Source organism: Chaetura pelagica, unplaced genomic scaffold (genome assembly GCF_000747805.2).
Source record: "Chaetura pelagica isolate M959 unplaced genomic scaffold, ChaPel_1.0 scaffold117, whole genome shotgun sequence".
Classification (NCBI taxonomy): domain Eukaryota; kingdom Metazoa; phylum Chordata; class Aves; order Apodiformes; family Apodidae; genus Chaetura; species Chaetura pelagica.
In genome coordinates this window covers 2,592,071-2,612,195 of record NW_009954185.1, presented here as the reverse complement: position 1 = coordinate 2,612,195, position 20,125 = coordinate 2,592,071, and the positions used below count along the sequence as shown (strand labels likewise).

The window sequence follows — 20,125 nt, the reverse complement described above, 5'->3', positions numbered from 1 at the left end:
TGAACTCACTTAAAATTTCAGATTTAGCTCACAATCTTTCTACAAAAATGTCAAATTGTGGTACAACATAAAACATTCACAGTCTGGTTGACTGCTTGAGTAAACAGAGATGGATGAAAGCACTGCTAAAGTTTTTCAGAGTGACTAGTGGTAGCTGGTGTCTTGATTTTTAGGAAGTGGGCATTTCTTATGCGACAGGCATTCTGAGGGCTGGTGCTTAGATCTTTTTGGATACACCAGCTTCTCTCCACAGCATTTTAAGAGCACATACACTCATTATGAGTGACTAGTTATCCAAATCTTAGTTTCGGTGTGTATATATACATATACACATACACCTAATATTAATTTCAAACCTTAACATTCCTGATGGCATCCTGCTTCTCATTTCCATCTAAGCCTGAAATAATTTAGAGTAGAATGAGCAAGACTTAATTTCATGGGATTCTCAGATGTTAATGAACATGAATTTACCAAGGTCCATTTTAAACCAAGTTGGGTAGGATGCTCCCAACAGCTCTTAACAGACTTTTCCAGAATATTACTGCTTTCAGGGACAGACCTTTCTAATTTTCAGCAACATCTGTTTATGGCCAGTTGATATTCTTTGTGTGTACAGCAGTGATAACCTTTCAGTTTAATAGCTTATTTCCCACTGTGATAGTATGCAGGCAATAATAATACTCTTTTTACCTCTTTTTTGATAGGCTTTAAAATGCAAGTTTATTCAGACTAACTCTGATCCCATGGGATGAATACACCACGTTCTCTCCCGAAGTGCATCTTCCAGTCTAGTTTCCCTACTAGTCTTCCTATGTGCCTCTCCCAGTAAAGAGGACATTCCTCTTCCCTGAGCTGGTGGCATGTGCAGTTTTTGCATCAGTATGAATATCTCAAACAACACAAATTCAAGGAGGACGTCTCCCTCTGTTCCTTTGAAGCACATATACCATGATCTTTACAGGCTGCTTAAAAGCCGCTGAGAGAACTTTAGTACCGTAGTTTTGTCTACACCCTTTCAGCAGTCACCAGTTATCACTGGTGTTTCAGTTGTTCGGGAGATTTCTTGCTGGAGTATCTGCAGCCACCTGAGAAACAGGGGTTGGCTGATGAGTTTGAGATTAGCATCGTGTTTTGAAAGCAGTTACTCTAAATTTTCCCCTTTTGAAACTGCTGGCATTTGTCATTTGGGGTGGATGTGCTTGACCTGGTCAATAGCAGGTACCTAACAAATGATCCTGTTAATACATAAGTAAAGATGGCAGCTGACCCAAGCAGCATCCCCCTCTATCATGCTGCTGAAGATATGCAATAGTGCTTTGCTGGTAATTGTCAGATCCACTGTGCATCTCTTATTCATGGGCTTCTATAAGAGGGTTAGATTGCATACTGCAATCAATTGAAATCAACCCTATTCATTGCATTAGGCTAACTTTAATCCCTTAAAATAATTTAAAATATACACCCCTTTACAGGCACATTAAAAATGTGAGGCAGCATGTGACACCATGCTGACATTTTAAGACATCTGCAGAAAACCAAAGAGGAAATTTATATCCAGAGGTAAGATGATTTTCCAGTTTCTGGTAAAACTGTGTTTTCAGGGGAAGAGGAAAAGAGGGAGGGGAAAGGATCAAAATGAGTTTCAAGGATCAAACTGAGTTCAGGGCAGATGCTAGAGGGACAACAATGTTGCATTTGGCACTAGGTGCACAGAACTGACAAGCAAACACAGAAACTCCTGTTTAATTCTCAGTTGGTGCATTGTTTATCCATGATCTGAGGGTGCGACCTTCCAGAAGGCTGTAAGCTGTGAGGCTTAACACTGCTGCTCATCAGCTCATAGCAGTGAACTGACCCAATGGGAGAAGAACACAGAACACAAATGAGAATACAGATGGTAGAACATGTCTTAAATCAATAATGAGAGGAAAGGAATTTTGTAAAACACAGAATGCTTTATGATCCTGAAAGGGGTCAATATGTCACAGTGCAAGCTCTGGTAGAATTATTCTGTTGGCTAAAAAATTGACGGCAAAGAACAAATTACCATTGTTTTGCCAGGAGTATTTATGACATTGTTCCTCATTACATGTTGTTTTTAAACAACAGAGGAGGTAACATCAGAATTATTGGGCAAACCAAACTCAGACAATTGCTAAAAGCAACATATTTCTACAGAAATACAGATAAATATTGTTCTCCTATTTCCACTAGCAGAAGATAGGGGTTTTCAGTAGATACACAGCATGTGATTGAATCAGAAAGATTACAATAACTACCTTGTAGTTAGAACAAGAAATAACTTTCTGTTGGCAGATTATAACATTCCAATGACCCCATTCCTTATCTCAAAAAGAACTATTTAAAACAATAGAATGTTTCTGGAAGTTTACGGAGAAAAAGGAGCTAAGATGGATTTCAGACCTACTGGAATTTATGTCAACAACCAGAACTTTTAATTTTCTTGGCTTTCTAAGGACAGCCTGAAAAAATAGATACAGGAATAAGCTACAGAGTGACCATGAGATGTGAGTGACTGGATTTTTTCTCAGCTGGACTTCCTGTATAACAAAGAGGTAGGGAATCATTTCTCTGAAGGAAAGGAACAAAGATGACGTAGGTAACGCAAAGCTCACAAAGCCCTCAATATTTAACATTCCCGGGGGCATGTCAGAAAATGCTTACACAGAGGGCTAAGTTCTGCATGGATCTGGGTATCAGGCCATTCCTGATAGTCTTTATTTTGAAAGATGCCTGGATACATTTTTCAGAAATTAAAATAGGATTAGGCATGAAACCTGATGTTCTGTCCCCATTAAGACATGTAGAAATATTAGTTAATGCATGTGTTATCACTTTTTTTTTTTTTCCAAACATGAATAGAAATAAGAATAAAGGAAAAAAAAGGCACCAAGAGAAATGAGATCCATGGAAATTCATGAGCTGACAAGAGGCTTTCTTCTTGTAAATGAGCATATATAATACAAACTTACCCTGAGAGTATTAAAGAACAAAATATGGACAGTAGCAATATCTAACTTTTCTACATGATCTCTACGGACAATAATAAATTACATTTCAGCATTTTGAAGGACACTGGAACAATAGATCTGGAGTTCAATAAAAAACATTTTAGCAGAAAATATAGTTTCAAACAAAAACAGAACCCATGTGACTCTCCAGAACTGTACCATGATGCCAGTTTTGTTGGTAAGCAGGACTTCAGTGGCATATCCACTCTGAAGGCCTTCATTGTTTTATCATCAACCTTAACAAGAAATCTAATGGGAAGAAGGACAGGTTGGCCTACCTCTTTGGGCTGAACAGGGTATCCTAATCCTAATATGAACCTCTTCCAGGCAACAAAGCCCACCAACTCTTCCCACTTTCAAGACTGTCTTGAGCCACATCTCCTCCATAATGCCAACTGTTAGGGCACATGCTTTGGCAGAGAAAGATTGCAGTTGAATTCCCACTCTTGAGTCCCTCACTTCCTTCACCCAAAGCATTAAAACACCACAAACCCATATCACCTTGTTCAACTCCAGGAAAGAGTGTGGATCTACAGCTCTGTCCTGAATGGAACCCAAATCCTTTGTCTTCCAGCTAAGCAAGACGGCAGTGATACTAATCCTAAATACAGTTTTAATCATACCCAACTGAAAAGCATCCTGAGCCTTTCCATTCTCAGAAGAGAGCCGAGCACTAGCTCTGAGCTTTACATGACACACAATTTTCACTCTGAGACTCACATCTCTGGATTTGTTATGCATATCCTTGCCTGTTTTTCACTAATTAAATTAACTGGCTTTTTTTACCCACGAGGGACAGAAACAACCCAAACTATCTGACAGAGTCAAGACTTTACGTTCTAATTAGAAACTACGTGATTCCTATTTGAAGTGGAAATATAAGTCTGTAAGTTGGGAATATCTGAAATTTTGAAGGAAAGGATAAGGTGAATGAGAAGCTGCAATTAAATTTTAAAGTAAAATAATTTGTTAAGGAGCAAGAGTGAAAGCATATGAAAGTGTTAAAGGAGAAGCGACTCAGTGCTCTGCTGTGTGTAAAGTAATGGAACAATAGTTTTGTTTGAGAAGTTCCCCATCTTCTCTCCAAAGAAAGGTCTCAATCTGCAGTCTCAGTTTCCAATTCTAATATATGAAAAGGAGATATATAAGCAACACAATTCAAATTGCCCCAAATCTTCAGATGGGCCTCTATAATGGTAATGAGACTGGCTCAGCTGCTCCAGATCAAGCTTTCATCTCATTTAGTTATTGCAATGTGCTCTCTGGTTGCAGTGAAGGGTAGGGGGATTCCTCTTGTCTCAAGGCAGTTCGCACAGTGCAGAGGACTGTGCTGCCTTATGGGAGTGTCCTTTGGGGCTCTGAGTTTGAAAGCAGACCTTCACTCAGAGTCCAGTGCTGTGATGGGTATGTGCCCTGTACTTGGGCCAGAGGGAGAGGTCAGAAGTGTCTGGCTTTCTTTGCATATGTATGTGGTATCCAGGGTGTGTGAATTCATAGACTGTCCTTGGGAAATGATGGTGCTGCACAGGACAGGGTTTGATAGGGACAGATTTTCTCATACTGTGCATAGAATAGGAAAGTGAATTTCCCAATCTAGACAGTCTTCACTGGCTCCATCTAGACAACCTTCAGATAAAGAGCTGGAATTATATGTAATGTAGAAGCCTGAACCAAAAGATCAACATGGAGGACTTCAAACTGATTTTATACAGGCCATTATCACAAACAAATGAAAGGTTACGTTATCCTAACACAAATCAAGCTTTAAACATCCATCTATTCACATACAATGCTGTTCTGTGATAGATCTGTTAAGTGCTTAAAAAGAAAAATCAGTACCATTCTGCACATGAAGGAACTATGGCTAACACAGAGAAATAACTTGCCTGAAGCAACAAAGAATGTAAAAAAGAACACAAAAGAGAATAAAATGTGGGAATTCCAGGTCCTCACTCAGTCCATTAACAAGATGAACCTTTTTATGCAGTCCAAATCCTTTTGCATGTAGCTGCTGCACTTAAAAGCAGAGAGAAAAGCTTACTAGGTATAAGCCAGGATGGTTTCACCATGAAAGCAAAAGAAATCTCTAGGTACTGACTAAGTGGCTTTCTACAAGTGTACCAGAAATGTGCAACAGCTTCTGCCAGAAACTGTTATAATAGTTATAAGGAGTGGACTTTTTTTGAAGTAAATATGTGAAGACCAATTATTCTTTTGTGCAATTTCACTGATTACAACCACTTAACAAACTAGAAAAACGGCTTCTTCTTAAATTTGTTTTTTAATTTGACAGCTTGACTTCATGCCTTAAGGAGATGGACTTTCTGGATTATATTCTGGTTTTACCTTGTAAAGTAGCTTGTAGCCTGGAGGTCTGAGTCCTGAGGACGGAGGTTATTATACACATACTTCAGATCCTGAATGCTGTTTAGCTCAGGCAATCCTGCATGAAGCATCTTAAGGTAAATAAATATAATTAGTCCACAAATTATTAAAAAGAAATTTAAACTTAATGGAGCCAATTGAGAAAAGAATGGTGTTAGACCAAAAGAACTTCTTGAGAAGCAGAAAGTTTTGCTGTCTGAAAAGTGGTTCTGATACTAGAGCAATGTCTGGAACACTGAAGTGAATGTAGTATATTATAAACCTTCAGACTGAAGTGCTGGGAAGAGCCTGGGTCAAAATCATTGCTTCATTTTTGTTATTTATTTTCTCTTCAGATATAATCTCCATGTGTGTATATCTGAGCTTTGTTCATAGCCTCCTAATGGTGATAAAGGGAAGGCAGCCAAATTCAGCCACCTGAACCACAAGTAACCATTTTTCCATTATGTGCTCAGTGTTACCCTGGTCCCATTCCAATTTAGTCCAGTATCACTTTCACATTTGTAACTACTGATTCCACAATCACTGCTCTGGACTTCTGCAATGGGGTCAAAGATTCACTCCCCTTACAGTCAGTGGAGGAAGAAGGTTTCTTTAGATGTCAATTCATAGCAGAAGCCCTGCCTGACTGAGGAGCAGAGAATTGCTGTTTAGAGTAGCTTGTCATTTTTCATGGATCTGGGACAGATCTGTCCTAGTTAGTTGGCCAGCTAAGGTTCAAAAGACAAATAATGCAAATATTCTCCTTGCAAAGTAACGCAACGAATAGGATAGACAACTGGTTGTGTCCAATCGACCATACACCAATTCCCAGGTATTTTAAAATGTCAACAACAAAACTAATTTTGACCACTTCAAAACCTACTGATTTTTCTCAGCAATCACAGCAAGCTGAGAGTGATGCCTTCTGTGTAATGGAGAGCAAAAAAAATCGCTCCACATTGCTCAGAAGGAAATATATCTGAATTTTCAGTCACTGCTGTGCATTCTTCATTGATATTTATGTCTAGCTCAGACAGAAAGACTCACTGAATTTTGTGGATAACAGCAAAGAAGAAAGGAAGCACTGTTTTATTTTAAGATTTTGTTGAGAGGTGACTAGCATAAGGGGAAATTAGATGGAATGCTATTTTCTCTCTTCCTTCAAACCTTCTCAATATTTTTAATTCAAGTTTAAATATTTTTTATATTTTCTTATAGGCATTAGGAGGAAAATCTTGCTTTGTATCTGACTCATTCTATACTGCTACTGGACAATTAGATTGCTGTCTCACAGAATTCTGGCTAGCAAGGAGAAGAGAAAATGAGAAAGCTCAATGAGGTGAATTTAAGTGAGTTGAGAGCAGGGACAATAACAACATTCAGCACTTCAGGACACACAATGCTATTTATCTGCAATCCTTCAATGCATTTATAAGAGATGATAACAACTCCTGCCCCATTTGCTTTTTTTTAAACAACAACAAAAAAAGTTGGACATAGGCAAATTAAGCTTCTTGCCTTGACTTAGAAAAGGGAACAATGTCAAATATGACCATAATCTGAATGATTTGTGAGTGCAAGTGAAAAAAGGACATTTTTTATTATTCAGGTTTACTTTTGCAGAAGGTGGAAAAACATCTGCTGAAGCAGAAGTGTGTTTAGCTGGGCAGAACCAACACAGTGCTTTACTGGCTGCAAGAGAGTCTTAGAGGCTTATTATAGTGCTTCATCTCTTTTGCACCATATCTTTCATATTTCCAGTCCCTTGATTGGATGACGCTTCTGAAAACCACGGCTAGTGATACTAGATGCTAATTAGACAAGACATGGAACAACTGTTCACAAAACAACTACAGGATCCCTAGGGCAACTCAAATGTCACTAGATGCCTAAGCTGAAGTGCCTGCATTGCTCCCTCTGTTTGGCCACGTGTATGCCTTGACCTATCACACTTAGTCCTACCCCAGGCCTTCTGACTCCCTGGGTGGAGCTGTCCTATACTCTCCTTGGGCCTGGATTGAGACCTGGTGGGGGATATTTAGCCCGCCTTGCCATGAAAAATGCATAGTCTTTGGCATGTAATTGTCACGTGTTAGACCTCCAAACTGAGGTGTTTCCTTATACTCTTTTCTCAAATGGTGATTCTGAGTTGTAGAAGAGTCAAATGGCTTGTATGGGTACATGGGCTTCTTGAGTTTTAGATCTGCTTTGTCTAGGTACTGGCTCCTGTTTCATACTATTAGGTTGATCTGTTTCACGTCACAACAGAGGCAAAAAAACAGAAGGCAATTACTTCCTGTCTAGTGTCACCTCTAAGCCCCTTTTAATAATGTTATATCTAAAAAAATCTTTATAACAGCACTGCATTTTAAAAAAAACTAATTGAAATGTGCTTGTGTCCTGCAATCACCCTCTCTATGATAACTCTTGGGGCTTCCACAGTTGTTTCTGCTTTCAAAAGTAATGCAAACTTCATGGATTGTTTCTTACTCCTAGTACCAAATGTCAGTACAGCCCTAGAAACATTTTGCTCACCATCAAGAAAAAGCATTAAGTCCCAAACTTAATGAAAATATGCCAAACTTAACGAAAAATGCCAAAGTGTTTATAATCATGATTTGCTCGAAACCACTTGCAGTCACTGGCCATCCAGCACATAGTTTGCTACTCCTATTAAACACTGTATTTTTAAAAAATAGCCTCTTTTTTTTTATTATTTTTTTAAGAATTTTTAACCATGATTATAAAATGGCATCCCAGAAAACACAATGTGGGAGGAGAAAGAAAGATTAATGTTGCAGATTTCCAGATAGTGAGCGAAATCTTAGACTGCCACTGGGGCAAACTGGCAATGGTTATTTTATCTTGCCCCTTCAGGATAACATCTGATATTTTGCATGGAAATGAATTAAAAATGTAATTTCTTCACAGTCTATTTACTTTTCTAGATATGACACATGAAACAGAAACATTTTGATACTATTAATTTCAGACCAACACCCCATTTCAAGTGCAAAGCCAGACTCAACCTTCTGAACATCACTGGCAGAAATGAGGAGTTTGCAAACTCGCCTTGTTTATTTAATTTCCTTTTGATAGAAAGTGTTCATCAATGGGGTGCAAGTATGTTGCCAGTTATTTTTCAATTATGAAATGCAACACAATGGACTAAACTGCTGCTCACTGACAAATGTGAAAACATATCTGCATGCTGACTTTTAGCTCAGCACTATTACCTCTCCTTAAACATCAGCAGAAACAAAAGATGCAGCATGACCTGAATATAGACAAACCTGAGCTATATCCAGGCAGAGATAGCTAGTTATTTCAGAGCTCCTGCTGGGAACATTTTCCTAATGCTCCCTCTCTGTTATCCCTGAGTAATCTAACATCATTATCTCTGCTGATAGCAGAAAAAAGGACTGCACTGGGCACAAGGAGGTGGGCAGAAGATTTGCAGCATGCAGTTTTAGAGAACCTGTTCAGAAATGCAGAGATTGCCGTGGATGAGGAAGCATGGATGCTCTTGAGTTTTCCAGAGGCTCCTTAATTAGGCAGTATCTCCTACAACTGTACGATGCACTGCTATCAGTGCAGAATTATGCTTTAGATGGGAATGGAGTTTTGCTGCACCTTTATGACTACCTACAATTAGGGTTAAGGTTAAGAGATCTGGGGCAAGCCTTCCTGTCCCATATAGGGAAATCACTTGCTGTAGCACTGCAGAAGAAGCCATGGACAAGAGAGATATGATGACCACATTTTTGCTATTTCTCCCCTCCCCACTGCAGAAGTTGGAAATGATAGAACAGATAGATACTTCTTGGCTGTACCCCAATGTCAGCAGCAGTTCTGTACATAAGGTTGTGTAGATTTTTTTCATGTACAGACCAATCACCTAGGTTATGCACAGGGACATAAGGTTTAGATTAATATCTTAGCCAAGCAACAACTTAGCAAATATTAATTAATTTAATATTATCATTCCACCCATGAAGGGCAAAAATAATTAACCTTTTATACACTAAGTAAATAGAGGCATAAAGCAGTTATGGAATCTGCCACAGCATGTGAATCAGCAAGAAAATTCAAGGGATAAAAATTCTGAAAGGTCTTGAAGTCTTACACAAAATGATTTTTATACCTGCATTAATATGGATAGTGCTCTTTCTTTCCTAAGAAGGGAGTGTGGAAATGTGCAAATAAACATTCTAATGTCATCGCTGTTAGATGCAGTGCTGCAAGGCACTGCCACATCACCCACTCTGAAATATATCATTGATTTCGTCTTCCTGTACCCATAAAAGGGATTGGTAAATTATTGCTAGGAGACCTAGAAAAAGGGCTGAGGGAAATTCCTGAATGTAAAAATTGTACCCAGTAGCTTTTGCAGTTTCCTACTCTTTTGTAAAAAAGAATACATTTAAAAAACTCCAACCAACCAACCAAAAACCAAACAACAAAAACAACCCCAAAACAAGCAGCTTAGCTTTTCTTTTCTCAGAAATTAGCACTGGAACTGGATAGTTGTTATTTTTTTCACAGGAAGTGTCAGCACTAACATTTCTAGCAGAGCAGCTGATACCTCTTGAAATCACAGTGCTGCTGCAAGCAGCAGAGAAGTGGTAAAAGAGAAGAGGACACCAGAGGAAATTGATTTTTTATTTTATCCTCAAAATTCTTACCATCTCCAGCAGGTTCAAGAGTAACTGGCTGTGTTTCCTGACTATATTATAAGCTCGACAACAAAGCTCCACAAACTCTTGAAAGCGCTGTGGGTTTTTTCCACCTTCTGTGATGAAATACTCCATTTCTGATGTGAAGATGAAGGGAGCTCGATCCCTTGAAAAAAGAACAATCACATGAGAAATCTCACCGGAAATACCACATCATGCAAGACAGTTAATATTTGTAAGTCATTATTCACATGTGTTCCTGCAGTATTACCTTCCTCATTATTTCATCTCTCCTTTCATCAATGTCAACAGCTCTATTCCTTGGCCTGGTGTCACTGACTAATTGGGGCTGAGATAGGTCTCACAATAAGAGCTTCCTACTGAGAAACCCAACAAGTGAACAAGTTTGGAACTTATATTTTTTTTCTCTGGCTGTTCTTCGCTTTTCTTTCTAAACTCTCATTGATTTAATTTCTTTACTCCAGTCTGAAAGTGAATTTGGAAACAAGTTCTTTCCTGGTATTGAAATATTTAAAAGTTGCTCACAAAGAGGATGGGATATAAGTATCAGATCCTTACTAGGCAGGAAGTGAATTTCAGAAAAAAAGCTACAATTCCACAATCCAACAACAACAACAAATAATCAACATATGATGCTATCATTAAATATATACTATTCCAAAGGGATGTTTCTGACCCAAGTTACAATGGAATAAACCTAAATTCATTGTCTTTTTTTTCTGTAGTTACTCTGTGTTCTGCCTAGAGTAAACAAGGTACAGAATCTGACACCAAGTCTTGCCTTTTCTTTCTTATCACTAGCATAGTTTGTGGCTATGGTAAGCTATTGCAGAAGAAAACAGATTAACCAGGCTTCTGCTAACAATCTTATTTGATAGTTCCAGAAAGGCCTGATACACTGTATCCTTACACAGACAAAACAACTGCAGTGATTTACTCATCACAACTGGGTATACAGAGGAATGTAAACAGATTAGAGGGCTATATTCCAAGGAAATATAAACTCCATGTTAACCCTTAATTCAAAATGAACTTGAGTAAACTAAATGTTCTTGGGAAGCCTGAAAGCAGGAATAAATAAATAAATAAATAAATCTCTGTTTCTTGCTAAAACCTTAAATGGGGGTTGAGTGTGAGCTCACTCTGCTTGCTGATTCATTCTTAAATAAGACAGAGAAGCTTTCCGAGGAGTTTCCCTAATTTTCCTATGAAAACGCCTGCCTTCTGCTATCACAGAAAGAAAGTTGAATTGCTGTGAGATTCAAAACTGCAGCTGGCAGCCTTAGTCATACGAAATGTTCACATAGTCTTTCCTTCCTGGTTTACGTTGAAACTAACTTTGAAAGAAGATCTCCCATGGGTATTGTTCACCTCAAAGCAGCCCTGGTCATGAAGGATTTTTAAAATATAATATTCAATTCCAGCTAGGTACTACTAGGAATTATGAAGACCCACAATACCCACTCTTATTTTTTCCTTCCACATTTTTCTGTTTTATACAAGATGTGATTTCATAGTGTGACAGTTATGTTGCAATAATGACTGTTACATAGTAATTGTGTAGTTTTATGCTGTAGCTCGCAGAGAATTACACACCTGTATCTATTCACTGATTTTAGAGAGAAAGATTTTCCCAGAACCTTTATTCCTTCATTAATCTTTTAAAAGAAGATCTCCCATGGGTATTGTTCACCTCAAAGCAGCCCTGGTCATGAAGGATTTTTAAAATATAATATTCAATTCCAGCTAGGTACTACTAGGAATTATGAAGACCCACAATACCCACTCTTATTTTTTCCTTCCACATTTTTCTGTTTTATACAAGATGTGATTTCATAGTGTGACAGTTATGTTGCAATAATGACTGTTACATAGTAATTGTGTAGTTTTATGCTGTAGCTCGCAGAGAATTACACACCTGTATCTATTCACTGATTTTAGAGAGAAAGATTTTCCCAGAACCTTTATTCCTTCATTAATCTTTTAACTTATCTTTTTTTTTTTTTTTTTTTTTTTTTTTTTTTTTTTTTTTAGCAGCAGTGTTTAAAATAGACATTAACATTAAACAAATTGATGCAATTAGGGTCACAGAAGTCAATTTGTTGAAGACAGTAAGAAAGAGAAACAGAGCCAGAAAATTAGCAATATTAACATTTTCACTTATCTTTGGATAGAAGTCCAATCTAAGTCCTAGTTTAAAAGCATTTTAGCATCTTGAGAACGTTTAAAAACCAAATCTGTTTCTTTTCTGCATTTACATTTTTGGGCTAGAACACTCTAAGTCAAAACTACTGCTGTAAAGATCCCATATGATGTATTATGCTCAAAGTTTAAATTTGATTCCTGATGTCCAATTGCATTAAGGGAGACAACTACAGTAGGAAACCAGAGCCCTTTCTGAGTTAGTACAAGTCTCCCACATTAAGCTACTTGAGCTGAAAACAGATACTCCAATCAGAAACTACCTTACTGGAAAAATATGGTGTTTAATGTTGTTGGACTGGGCTATGGGCCAACTTCCACATAATGCAATGACTACAACACTAGTAAATTTTCTCACTGTTGTTGCTAAAGGATCTGTTTGAACATATAACTGATATTTCAGAATTGATATTATTTATAGATTAATTTTACTTGTAAGATTATTTTAAGCAGTTTTGCAAGGTTCTTAAATTTCCCAGTATCATTTGAAACTATCTTCTAAGCTGGTAGGCCCGTCCTCCCTTTTGAACATGCAAAATACAATGTAGAAATTTGCTTTCACTGGTTTTGCTCAGGGTTGTATGATATCAGTCTCTCCAAAAAGGTAACCCATGCAGTCAGTCAGATGCTGAAGCCCTGTTCCTGCATGTGTCTATGTAAGCTGGCTGCTCATAAAGGGAACACTTTGCAATTGAAATCATATTTAAAAAACCAACAAAAAAAATCCCCATAAAACCAACTTCATATAGGAGACAAGACCCACTAGAAGGAACAACACAGTCACTTCTCAAAATAATAATAAACCCCAAAGTTTCAGTGGGAGGAGACGTTTACTCACTGAAGAGTACATTAAGGATTCTGAAAAAACAATTGACAGGGCTGAGTGTCTGCATATAGATGCAAAATGTTCTTTGTTTCTTTCACAGACTCCTTTGGAATATAAAAACATAGAAGGGGATAGTATAAAAATTACTCCAGCAACAATATAAAAAAAGGCCAAGCCAAGTAACCGTCCATTATGCATGGAAAAATTTACAACAGCAAACAACAGAGGCTGTTTTAGCCTATAGAAGGAATGCATGGCCCAGTGTTGCATGGGCATTCTAATTCATCACACACACACACGTGCAAATGAAGCACAGCTTTTATTTCTGTATTTAAACCAGTACATCTCTAACTGGCAGCCTTCATTGTGGAATATAGCTAAGATCATATTAAATGATGGTATTTGTTCAGAAGATACGCAATGCATCCAAAGGCTGGTAATAATAACTATGAAAGACATTGTTCATTTAGACAGAAATCTATTACATAGCTTGCTCACGTGAAGTTATCTAAAAGATATAAACATGAAATACTTTTTACCCTAAACCACACTCTCAAGATCACAGCTAAGCTCTGTAATACTTTACATCCATAGGATGCTCAACGATGAATGACTGCATTACAGCCAATGGGACAAGAGCCCCTTGGCCTAAAATCAGTATCTATTACAACTTGCAGCTTCCATCAAATTAATGAAATAACTGGTGTAAGTCTAACAAAAATGATATGAGGAAGTATTTTCAAATAAAACCCATATCTCTGTAGAAGATCAAAAGCCTTTTCTTTTTTTTTCTTCTTTACAGTGTTCTGAAGAATTACAGATTTAAAGCATTCTTGAATGAACTCTGCTGTACAATAGCAATGTCAGGTACTATCATTTCTAGAAGAAAAAACCTCATTGAAAGAGCTGGTGTGGCTTGAGATAGACCAAAGATGTACAGCAAGCAAGCCTCCTAAGTTATCACATTTCTCCCATTTTTACTAGAAGGAACAACACAGTCACTTCTCAAAATAATAATAAACCCCAAAGTTTCAGTGGGAGGAGACGTTTACTCACTGAAGAGTACATTAAGGATTCTGAAAAAACAATTGACAGGGCTGAGTGTCTGCATATAGATGCAAAATGTTCTTTGTTTCTTTCACAGACTCCTTTGGAATATAAAAACATAGAAGGGGATAGTATAAAAATTACTCCAGCAACAATATAAAAAAAGGCCAAGCCAAGTAACCGTCCATTATGCATGGAAAAATTTACAACAGCAAACAACAGAGGCTGTTTTAGCCTATAGAAGGAATGCATGGCCCAGTGTTGCATGGGCATTCTAATTCATCACACACACACACGTGCAAATGAAGCACAGCTTTTATTTCTGTATTTAAACCAGTACATCTCTAACTGGCAGCCTTCATTGTGGAATATAGCTAAGATCATATTAAATGATGGTATTTGTTCAGAAGATACGCAATGCATCCAAAGGCTGGTAATAATAACTATGAAAGACATTGTTCATTTAGACAGAAATCTATTACATAGCTTGCTCACGTGAAGTTATCTAAAAGATATAAACATGAAATACTTTTTACCCTAAACCACACTCTCAAGATCACAGCTAAGCTCTGTAATACTTTACATCCATAGGATGCTCAACGATGAATGACTGCATTACAGCCAATGGGACAAGAGCCCCTTGGCCTAAAATCAGTATCTATTACAACTTGCAGCTTCCATCAAATTAATGAAATAACTGGTGTAAGTCTAACAAAAATGATATGAGGAAGTATTTTCAAATAAAACCCATATCTCTGTAGAAGATCAAAAGCCTTTTCTTTTTTTTTCTTCTTTACAGTGTTCTGAAGAATTACAGATTTAAAGCATTCTTGAATGAACTCTGCTGTACAATAGCAATGTCAGGTACTATCATTTCTAGAAGAAAAAACCTCATTGAAAGAGCTGGTGTGGCTTGAGATAGACCAAAGATGTACAGCAAGCAAGCCTCCTAAGTTATCACATTTCTCCCATTTTTATTTTTTTTTCCACATTTATTTTTTTTTTTCCCACTAAAGCCCTAGATGAGATTGATGAGCTTTTGGTTTTATAATAAAAATCAGTCAAAAAGGTAACCACCCCCATTTATGACAGTCTGATTGCAGTCCTGGACCTTAAAGACTTACACTTTACTATGGCTGTGACAAAAGAGATTACTCAATCATTCAGTGATAAGCAAGGCTAGTTTTATGGTGGGTTTTTTTTCTGGTTGTTTTTTTGTTTGGTTGTTTTTTTTGTTTTTTTTGTGTATGGTTTCTGGTTTTGGGGGTTTTTTTGTGTACTCCTTTTAGAGATTTAAGATTTTCATGGGAATGTGTTTTACAGTTCCTCTGGAGATTAAGAATATTTGGCTGACATGTCATGAGAGGCAGGAAAGAAAGGAAACCTCAAGCAACTAAGAGATCATCATGCAAAAACAAACTTTGTCTGGGGTGATGGGAACATTTACTGGGGCTTCACTGTAGGCTAGAAATATGCTGCCTTCCAAGAAGACAAGTAAAATAATCTGGATTTGTTATGAACCCTAGATGTAAACTGATTAGCAAAGCTTGTAAGGTCAACAATGGTTTCAGTTTTTCCTACTACAAAACTCATGGTACAGAACATTTCAGAATGATAAATTGCCTTCCTTTTATATTAACTAGAAAAAGCATTTGAGATAATAACAAATGACCTTTACTCTGGTTCAGTCTGAACTTCCTAATAGTGTAGTTATGGAAAAGTTCAAGTCACACATAGTAATACAATGATCAAAACAGATGTAGTCTAAGTTATCATATGGACATAAGAGACATATGGACATAGGAGACAGTGTGTGAGAAACCATACAGAACTGTTTACAATTTAAAATCAGTTGCTCAACAGCATATGCCTCCATACATTCTCTGACTTCTTTAAAACCATTTTGGCTGAGTCAAGAGTGACTCATAGTATTCACAATAACTACGTGAAATTTAGATGTATCCAGGAAAATAAGAAAAGCTTTTAGGGAGTGTTTGAATGCTGACAGCCTTTGCTCTGCAGCAAAAGCCAAAAGCTTATTGAAGAACACACACAAAATAAATGAACATGAGTGCTCATTTCTCTAAGCCAAGTGAAAATATCATAATAATCCTATATATTTGTAGACACAGAAAAAAAACAAGAGTAAGTGTACTTCTTTCATTTACTAAAGAATGAAACAATGAAAAACTGCATAATACAATTCATCTCAATCAAGCACTTGAAGAGTTATAAAAAAATATGCCTGAAAGTGGACCACAGGAGATCCTCTACTTTTCTGCTTATCAGGACAAGATCAACCATAAACATGCTTTTGAGATGTTTATTTAGCTTTTTAAAGATTTTTAGTGACAGAATTCTTCAGCTTCCCTATAAAGTTTCTGTTCCAGTATCTCCCCTCAAGATTTTTTCCTTAATGTCTAATCTAACCTTGCTGTGCTTTCAACCTATTAATACTTGTTCTTTCCTAAGGGGACATGAAGATCCTCTCTTCCTTACAGCAGCCTCAAATGTATTTGCAGACTGTTATTATGACTTTCCTCAATCATCTGTAGACAATAGTTTCAACCTTTTCTCATAAGTCTTGTTTTCCAGATGTCTGATAATTTTAATTGCTTTTCTCTGGACTCCTTGTAGTTTCTCTGGACTCCTTATTCCCATCTTTTTAAAAGTAAAATGTTAAAAATATTCCAGCTAAATTTTTATTGGTGTCACGTGAAGCAAAAGATTATTTCACATTTCATGCTTTACAATTCAATGTTCTATCATCAAATCATACTTCACTTGTCTGTAGTATAGCTCTCAGATCCATTTCTGAAAAACTACCTATCACTGCTAATCCCAACTTTCATCACAGTCCAACACTCTCATAATCAGTCTCTACTAAAAAATGAACAAACTTGCTCTATCCTATTACAATGGTTACTAATGATAATATTGAAAGATGTCACTTCCATCCCAAACATGTTTTAGGAGGTGACAGTCACTTCAGCAAGCATAGAATCTAAATTATGTAAATATATTGTAAGTGACCTCATAGCAGCAGTTGTTCTGAGCCTGGTATATAACATAAATACTTCACTTGGTGGATTTGATGCCAGTTTTCCCCTTGACTTCAAGAACAGTTGCTACCAATTGCATTTTCACTGGCTCATATTGCAAATTCTATTTTCTATTTCTTTTAGTGAAGAAATCTTGGTAACAGTTCCACAGATACATGTCTGCTCCCAAAAAGTGTAAACAACCTGTTGCTGTGACTTTATTTCTCAAATCACCCAGATCTGCCATACAACCATCTATGTCTAAAAAAAAATGTCAGTTTGTATTACAATTGCCAAATAGTAATCACAGTGCTATAAGAAGGAACAGAAAAGTGAATTATAAAATTTGAAACAACTTTCTAAAGTACCCAGAATTTATTTATCCTGAGGGATTTACTCTCAATTGTATTTTTACAGCTTCTATTTCCAATAACTGAGAGATGGAGATTTGCTTGCCCAAACAGGGAACTCCTGACTTCAGGGCAAAAAGGAAATATATAGGAAGTGGAAGTAAGTACTGGCTATAAGGGAGAAATATAGAAACTCTGTCTGGGCATGCAGAAATGCTGCTAGGAAATCCAGAGCTCAACTAGAGTTAAAACTGGTGGTGGAAATGAAGTGCAACAAGAAGTTCTACTGATAGATCACTAGTAAAAGGACAAACAAACAAAACGTAGACCTGCTGATGACTGGTGATTTAGTGACATGGGAGCACAGACAAGGCTGAGGATTCATTGCCTTCTCTGCTTTAGTCTTCACTGACAAGGCCCTCCAGGTGGTGGGCACATGATAGTGGTGGGCCAATCATAAGTCCTCAAAGTGATGAAGGCTAACAGCATCCTGGGCTGAATTCAGAAGACAGCACCCAGTAGATGCCCTTCACTTAGCACTTGTTAGTCCGTATCATCCCAAAACAAGGGAGATGCCACTGTGGAAGTTCAGCAGAGGGCCACCAAGATGTTTAGGGGTTAGAGCACTTGCTTATGAGGAGATGTTGAGGAAGGTGTGCCTAGAAGATGAGAAGGTTTTCAGGAGACCAAATAGCAATATAGGAGGTTATGAATAAGAATAAGAATAAGAGAGAAAATTGAAACATCCGAAGTTCTGACTGACCATAAATAAAAACCCCTTCATGATGCAGATAACTAACTGGTTGCCTTGAAAGGTCATCCTGGGAGAGTTTCAAGTTTCAACTGGACATAGCCCTGGGAACCTGGTGTAACAGTGTTATTTATCCCCTTAACACTTACACAGGAAGAATCCTGAATGCCCTGAGTACCCTTGGCTCAGGTAGACCACATGTCCTGGACATTCAAAACAGGCATCTAATATTTTTTACTTACATTCTCCAACCAAATGAGCAGAAGTCAAGTCTATACCAAATAATGTGGCTTTAACTCCATTTTCTGCCATTTCTGCTGCTGTTTGAGATATCTACAGCATAAAAAAAAATGTAACTACAAATTCAAACTTCATTTCTGATTTCTGATTACAGTTTTCCCCACATTATTTTTATACTAACATCTATCTCTAGAGGCAGAAACATTAAACAAGAAGAATCTCCTGAATTCCTTAGATAATTGAAGACAGTTCTTAAACCATTATGGTCTTATTCATTCATTAAGTTAGTTCTTTTTATGTGTATATCAACCTTGCTATCATGATTATTTTTCACTACCAGAGCCCTAATGGTAGCTTTCCAGTAAAATCACTGTATTGGACATACCCTCTATTTTAATCAGTAGTAAAAGAAATTGTTCACAGATTGGACTGGCCTGTTCTGAAAGATTAATCTGTTTCTGTCAGTAATTGAATTGGTTACACCGAGATTTAATCATGCTTAACAGATATGGTAGAAAACAAGCTATAATCCTCTCCTAAACTAAGGGCTCTGATTAATCATTCTGCTAACATCTAGTTTCCCCATGTAAACTGAGCCATAGTACCTACTGACTTGTGCCCTTTGCAAAAGTGCAAGGGGATGTGATTTACTGAAATCCCTTTCATTGTGAGACAACTGAAGTTACTGAGTTTGTAAGTAATGAAGGTTTGATTACACCTGGTCCCATAGGATTACTATGGTAAGTGACAGTATAGCAAACACAAATGTTGACAGCTAAGGTGAGACATGGTTACAGGTCTCAGTGTAGACCTAGCATTTGCAGCATGTATTGCCAGTGGGACTGATCTGCAAGCTTATCCTGTTACAAGAAAATTGGCAACAGATTAATGATGGGAAAGCAGAAATTAGTTTGAGGTATCTCTTGATGGTTTTGACTCTGGCTGCCCTGCCCCAGTCTCTGCTGTGATCACTGGTTATTCTGCAGTCTGATCACATAATTTATTCACTTATGTCACAGAATTTCAACCATTTTGTACAGTCAGCTGATTGCATATTTTGGAATAATCCAAAAAAGAACCTCCCTGAAAGAAGTTGTAATCTATTTTAAGAACATACACGTCTTCCATAGTTTCAAACATTGTTCTGTTGCAACCACATGCACTGATTAAAAAGCACTACTGGGTCCAGCTCAGGCACCTTATGAGCTGTGGTAGGATCCTCTATTCAGACAGATGTGCATTCAGTTACCAGCACCCAGACTGCACAACAGTGTTGATTTGGATTTAAATTCTTTATATACTTCATGTTCAACACCTATATTTAAAAGTGCTCAGTACAGCATTCCTGATGCCTTATACCATTTTCTAAGACTACCAAATTATCCAGTTTTCTTGGGAGTTTATTACTAAACCTATTGATAGAACACTTGAGAGTTAATTCAGGAGGACATGGGAGCAACTCCTCTTGTTAACAGAGATGGTTGGACAACCATTTCTTGTATTCTGACTGACTCCCTGTACAAAAAAAACAACAACAAACAACCAAAAAAAGACTTTAAAACTTAGACC

The 20,125-nt window shown here is 37.3% G+C and overlaps 1 protein-coding gene across 1 annotated transcript in view; it reads right to left on the bottom strand.

Moving 5' to 3' along the window:
* The window catches only part of PIK3C2G (phosphatidylinositol-4-phosphate 3-kinase, catalytic subunit type 2 gamma), a 198,604-nt gene that overhangs the window by 46,829 nt on the left and 131,650 nt on the right, over nt 1-20,125 (bottom strand). Inside the window, 2 exon segments of the mRNA XM_010002943.1 lie at nt 5,382-5,491; nt 10,088-10,244. Of these exon segments, the coding sequence (XP_010001245.1) occupies nt 5,382-5,491; nt 10,088-10,244 (267 nt within the window).